A 6,000-nucleotide genomic window follows, 5' to 3' on the forward strand; every position below is an offset into this window, starting at 1 on the left:
TGACTCTCATGAAAAACAACATTGCGACTGGTAAATTTTTTTCGAGTGGTAAGATCAAATAATTTGTAGGCCTTTTGACCAAAAGGGTAACCGAGAAAAACACAACGCTTGGCTCGAGGGTCAAATTTATGGGAAGGTTGGACAATGGTGGCATAGGCTAAACAACCAAAAACGCGGAGGTGAGTATAAGAAGGAGGTTTGTGGTACAACTTCTCATAGGGGGATTGATTGGATAAAAGGGCAGTGGGTAGACGATTGATCAAGTAGATGGCAGTGAGAACACACTCCCCCCAAAAGGAAATAGGGAGATTTGCTTGAAAACGTAAAGCCCTAGCCATCTCTATGATATGTCGATGCTTGCGCTCTACAACACCATTTTGTTGGGGTGTGTAGACGCAAGTATGTTGATAGATGACCCCATGTTCATGGAAGAAATGACGCATGGAAGAAAATTCACCTCCATTATCAACACGTACTTGTTGTATTTTAGAATTGAATTGTGTCTGGACAAAAGCAAAAAAAGATTTAAGCAGGTTCTGTGTTTCAAATTTATGGTGCATGAGAAATAACCATGTGAACCTAGTAAAGTCATCCACAATAGTTAGAAAATAACGAGCCCCTGAAAAAGATGCAGTTTTATGAGGCCCCCAAATGTCACAATGAATAAGAGAGAATGGTTTGGAAGAGGAAATTGAACTTAAATTAAAAGGTAATTGAGTTTGCTTTGCCAAGGGACAAACCTCGCAAGCATTATTTGAAAAATGGAAATTCAAAACATTCTTAGCTAAAAATTGTAAACGAGAAGATGATGGATGGCCTAAACGGCTGTGCCAAAGGTGAGAGGCATGAGCATGGTTGCAAGATGGTTGGAGAAGAGAAGGCTTGTCTGACGCCAAAGAAACCAGATAGTAAAGGCCTCCTTGCTGTTTACCCAGACCAATCGTCTTCCTCGTAGCCAAGTCCTGCAAAATGCACCCATTAGGAAAAAAAGAGGTGGAACAATGAAGTTCTTGTGTAAGTTTGCTTACTGACATCAAATTAACTTTGAAGCTGGGCACATACAAGACATTTTTTAAAGAAAGAGATGAGTTAAGAGAGGCATTCCCAACGGAAATAATAGAAGACTTTTCACCGCTAGGCAATACAACTGGTGGAATGGAAGGGTTGGCTTGTATGGATGTAAAAGAATGTGAAGTGGATGTAATATGATCTGTTGCGCCACTATCAATCAGCCAGCGATGTAAAGGTAAAGGGGAACATGACAAACCTGCGGAGTTTGCTTGTGGCTCTTTCTTATCATTCATCATGGTAAGAATCTGCTGATACTCACTGTCAGAGAGGTTTGGCATGGCAGACTTCAACTCTTGCGTAGTGGGATTGTTCTGCACGTGATTGGCAGAGGAACTTGAGTCTTTCTTGTTTATGTTGGATTTGTGCAGTCGATGCCCGGGAGGATAGCCATGAAGTTTGTAATAGGTATCAATTGTGTGATGGTCCCGATCGCAGTGAGTGCAATGAAGAGGCTTGCGATTGGAATTTGAAGGTCTCTGGTGTTGACGAACAGCCATTGCAGCAAGTTCCAAGGCAGCCTGAGGAGTCCCCAGTTGTCGTTGCTTCTCCTCCTGGGAAATTAAGGAATAGATGTTGCGTATGGAAGGTAGTGGCTGCATAAGGAGAATCTGTCCACGAGCAGCAGCATATGAATCATTTAAACCCATAAGAAATTGCATCACCTGATTCCTCTCATCGCGTTCAGCGTGGTCTTTCATGGCACCACAGGTACAAGTCGGCACATCACTATATGACACCAATTCATCCCATAGCCCCTTAAGTCTTGTGTAATAAGCAACAACCGACATCTGATCCTGAGTGAGGGAGGCGATGTCACGTTGTATCTGAAAAATTCGAGGAACGTTGCTTTGAGAGAAGCGCTCCTTCAAATCTTCCCAGATCTCATGAGCAGTGTCTGAGTAGATGACACTATCAGCTATGTCTTGATCAAGGGAATTCAAGATCCAAGATAGGATCATATCATTGCAACGTTGCCAAAGAGAGAACTCGTCAGGATTGGTTTTCTTTGAGGGCTTCTTGACGGTGCCATCAACAAAACCAAGTTTGTTTTTGGCACTCAAGGAGATTCGCATGGAGCGACACCATGTCCCATAGTTGTCTCCATTCAGCGGCTTGGATACAAGAACCATGCCAGGGTGGTCTGAGTGATGAATAAAAAAAGGGTTGGAAACATCAGACTTGTTTCCATCCTTAGAAGAAGTTTCAATTTCTTTGTCGTTAGCCATGGCAAAGAACTAATGAAAAACAAAGAAGGAGGAAGCTGAGATTTTGACGGCAAAGAGAAAAAAAACAAGAGCTAGGGTTTCTCCTGCTCTGATACCATGTAAAATTGTAATCAACTGAAGAATATTTGATTACTCGATAAAATCTCTTTACAGTATCAAAGGTATCTATACACAAGTTTCCTAGACTAATAAAGAAAAGTAAATCAATTACATATAATTTGGCTAATCAATCCCTAATGTATTGGGATTTAGTTGACTACTCAACAAATCTCAATTCTGCCTCTGTTCAAACCGGAAAACATTATCCAGAGGCCTTCTACACGGCCGCATTTTGGCTCCATCACAATCACCCCAAGATGCTATTATGCAATGTTCCCTCTTTTGCCAGCTCCAGCTCGTTAGCTCGTTTGTGGGACCTTATCGAGATTCTCTACAGCCTTCTTCTACAACAAGGCCAAGACACTGCGGCGCAGAGGCTCCACCGTGACCCGGGCTATAAGTTATTACACGACCGCATTATGGATCTCTTGGCGGAGCAGTTGAAGTCTGATATTGACAAATTGAAGCAGCACGGGCTAAGGATGGAATTGGAATTGAAGCCGCCATCCGAAGATGATGATAAAGAAGATTGTACTACTCTTTTTGCTACCTGGGCTGCAGTCTGTTGCACTCCCAACAACAGCGAAGACAACCACACCAGACGCGCCGTTTTGCTGTTTGAAAGCCTTGGGAGTAGACTTTTCCCACCAGAGTCCGATCAATCAGAAGAGTGGGAACTCCTTAGAACGGAGTTTTTAAAGCCCTTGGACGAGCATCATCGACGCATGTATTTCATTCGGAAGCCCTGTGTGGTTAAGAAGTATTTGGAGGTGGTGAAAGCAGGTGGCAGCAGCATCATAAAGCCGAATGCATTGCTTCCAAATGATATCATAAGATATGTAAAAGATAAGGATGTCGGTGAAGCAGCTGAGCTTCAGTGGAAGGCAATGGTGGAGGACATGTACCTAAAGCAAAAGCAAGGGAAGGAGGGTTCGGGCAAATTTAAAAACTGCTTGGCAGTTTGTAACATCACTGATTTCATGGGCGTACCAATAATAGAATTGGCGGCGAGCTTGGGAATTTTGGTGTCTGAACTGACTGAAGAGTCGGCATGGAAACAAAAGGTGATCAGTCTTGGTCCATTACCCGATGAGCTGCCACTGCTGCATTCCTTACAAGGCGGTGATCTCAAGTCCAAGTACGAGTTCATGATGAGGACATGCATCAGCAAGCACAACCAGGGTGTTGATTTTCAGAAGGTGTGTGATTTGATTCTGGAAGTGGCTGTGAATGAGAAATTGAAGGCAGAGCAGATGATCAAGAAGGTGTTTGTGTTCACAGACCACATAAGATTTGGCTGCTGCAGCACATCCTGGAAGACTCTGTATGTGTGGCTCCACATAAGACTTTAACTTCACAGACTTGAGAATCCCGAGTTCCACGCTAAAAATTATTGTAGGTATTGACTTGACTTGAGATGGTTTCATACAACTGCATCCTGTGGGTCATGTTTGTAATTTGCCTCCCATGACTTGACTTAAGTATTAGCTTGACCTTGAAAGCTTGGACTGTTTAATTCCACAAAAAACACATATTTGATAATTCGGATTTCTTTTAACGTGCCATGACATGTGTGTGATTTTTCAAACTTTTACCAAAAGCAGATATTTCAAAAGTGAACGAGTGTGGGATATTGCAAAAGATGATCCATATAATCAAAATAGAGCCATATATTTATACAAGATAGACATGACATAAAAAAGACCACGAATCATCTGCCCCTACTAGAAATTAAAATTTAGACTCTAATTTCCACAATACAATTACGTGGGTGGGTATTGACTTGAATCAAGTAATTGAATAAATTTTAGAATTCTCGATTAGTTTGGATCACACTATATTGATTGACTTGATATATAGATGAAAGCAAGATGCACGCTGAAGAGTATCCAAATCAAATAATCATTTTTTTCTTTTTTCTTAATTGGGTCTGAATAAGAAGTTGATTGAGTTGGGGACTAATGGATGAGCTTGGTTAGGCTTTAGTTCGCACGTCTCTGTCTGATTATAATGTATACATGGATATAAAAATATTTTATTACTTTGATAAGAAAATGTTTAAGATAGTTTGACAGGATTTGCATAAGGGCTGCAAAACTATGAGAATGAGATGGTGGAGAACAGAAAAGAAAGAAATCTAATTGCTTTCTGCAAATGTTATGATTCAAAATACTCTGCAGAAATGTTTTTAAAATACTCTTAAAACTCCACTTAAGGCTACCTTGAAGAGTGATTAATTTTTTTTCAAAAAAAACAGAAAATACAAGGCTAAAGCTACACTATTCCTTTTCAATCCAGAAAGGCAAGTTTACATTCAATAAGAATACAATCAAACACAATGCCACCGAACATTCAAGAAGCAATCCAACATGCATGTTTCAATTAGAAGGATAAATTATTGCACGATAGATTTAAAACCAAATCAACTAAGTCAATCTAACACCAAAGATAATATCTACTTCCCAATTGATTAAGTTTATGCAGGTGAAAACTTTGATTCTAATACATGAGATTACATCAATTTTCCGACAATAAAACACAATAAGATCATTATTAGAGAAATTAATGAGATTTGTGTTAAGTAACGAAATAAATGAGATTTCAGTTAAATATAAAATAAATGAGATTTCAACTACTAAGAGTTGATATGAATAATGTGCAAAATGAGAATTACATCAGCTAAGGCAATCTACCACCAAGACTGAAACCTATTACAGCAGTAATGCAAATCATGCATGTGTAGAGAATATTGATTAAAGCACTTCAGAACTAGAACAGAACAAGAAAATCAATAGATAAAGAACAGAGCCTGGGAATCATGTGTGTATTTACCGAGGATGTGGATCCATCCTTTCGGACCTCACTCTTGAACTTCCACCCATCAGGAATTGGAGTGTCGGAAGGCTTATCTCCCATGGTTGAGAATGATTATCTCCTTCAACAATGGTCTAAAAAATCTCTCCCTTCTACCTCCACCCTGCTTGAGGGTCCTTTTAACCCTAAACCTTCGATGCAAACGAGGCATTAAAGGGATAATTCTAGAAAAGGAAAAGATGCCTCCGAGTCCACGTGTTCCCATCCACCAGTGTGTTCTGTCGAGGAGCCAAAACGTAACTGCAAACAAAGAGAAGAAGAACAACTGGAAATGACAAACCGGACAGTGCACATTCATGTATCAAGAAAACAAGAAAACAGCGCACCATTAACACAACAATAGAAACGCTCAAAGGCAGGATGAATGCCAGATAAGAGCAAAGTATTAACAAAAACAAATTGCCTTAGCATTTCAGAGCTAATCTTCAATTTTAATTTTTAACTTTTGGGATAAGATCAGAGATCAAGATCATCTTGATTAGATCCTCCATGTTCCCCTTTATAATCAAGAACAAGGAAATTAGTTCCAGGGAATCTGAAGTTCTTAATCTCTATTTTCCTATTCTCCCTCAAGGTAAACCAATAATTATAACTTTGAAACTGTCAAGTGTTTTGCCTTTTTGACATTTGATTTTAAAATTTCAAGAACTATGTGCTGCAACACCAAACATGCATATAATGAAAACAAGTTAAATTGGTTTTCAACCATGCAAAGAATCAAAAGGAAACA

The 6,000-nt window shown here is 39.7% G+C and overlaps 1 protein-coding gene across 1 annotated transcript; it reads left to right on the top strand.

Moving 5' to 3' along the window:
• Positions 1 to 2,533: 2,533 nt before the first annotated feature.
• On the top strand, positions 2,534 to 3,748 carry LOC110759318 (uncharacterized). The gene has a single exon (XM_021961367.1). It carries the CDS (start codon positions 2,534 to 2,536, stop codon positions 3,746 to 3,748), a length of 1,215 nt encoding a protein of 404 aa, XP_021817059.1.
• The last annotated feature ends 2,252 nt before the right edge of the window (positions 3,749 to 6,000 follow it).

Source organism: Prunus avium, chromosome 2 (assembly GCF_965620075.1).
Source record: "Prunus avium chromosome 2, drPruAviu1.hap1.1, whole genome shotgun sequence".
Classification (NCBI taxonomy): Eukaryota; Viridiplantae; Streptophyta; class Magnoliopsida; order Rosales; family Rosaceae; genus Prunus; species Prunus avium.

Bases quoted from the DNA above. Each gene is read 5' to 3' on its own strand.
- LOC110759318 (XM_021961367.1), top strand. From the start codon at position 2,534: ATGTATTGGGATTTAGTTGACTACTCAACAAATCTCAATTCTGCCTCT.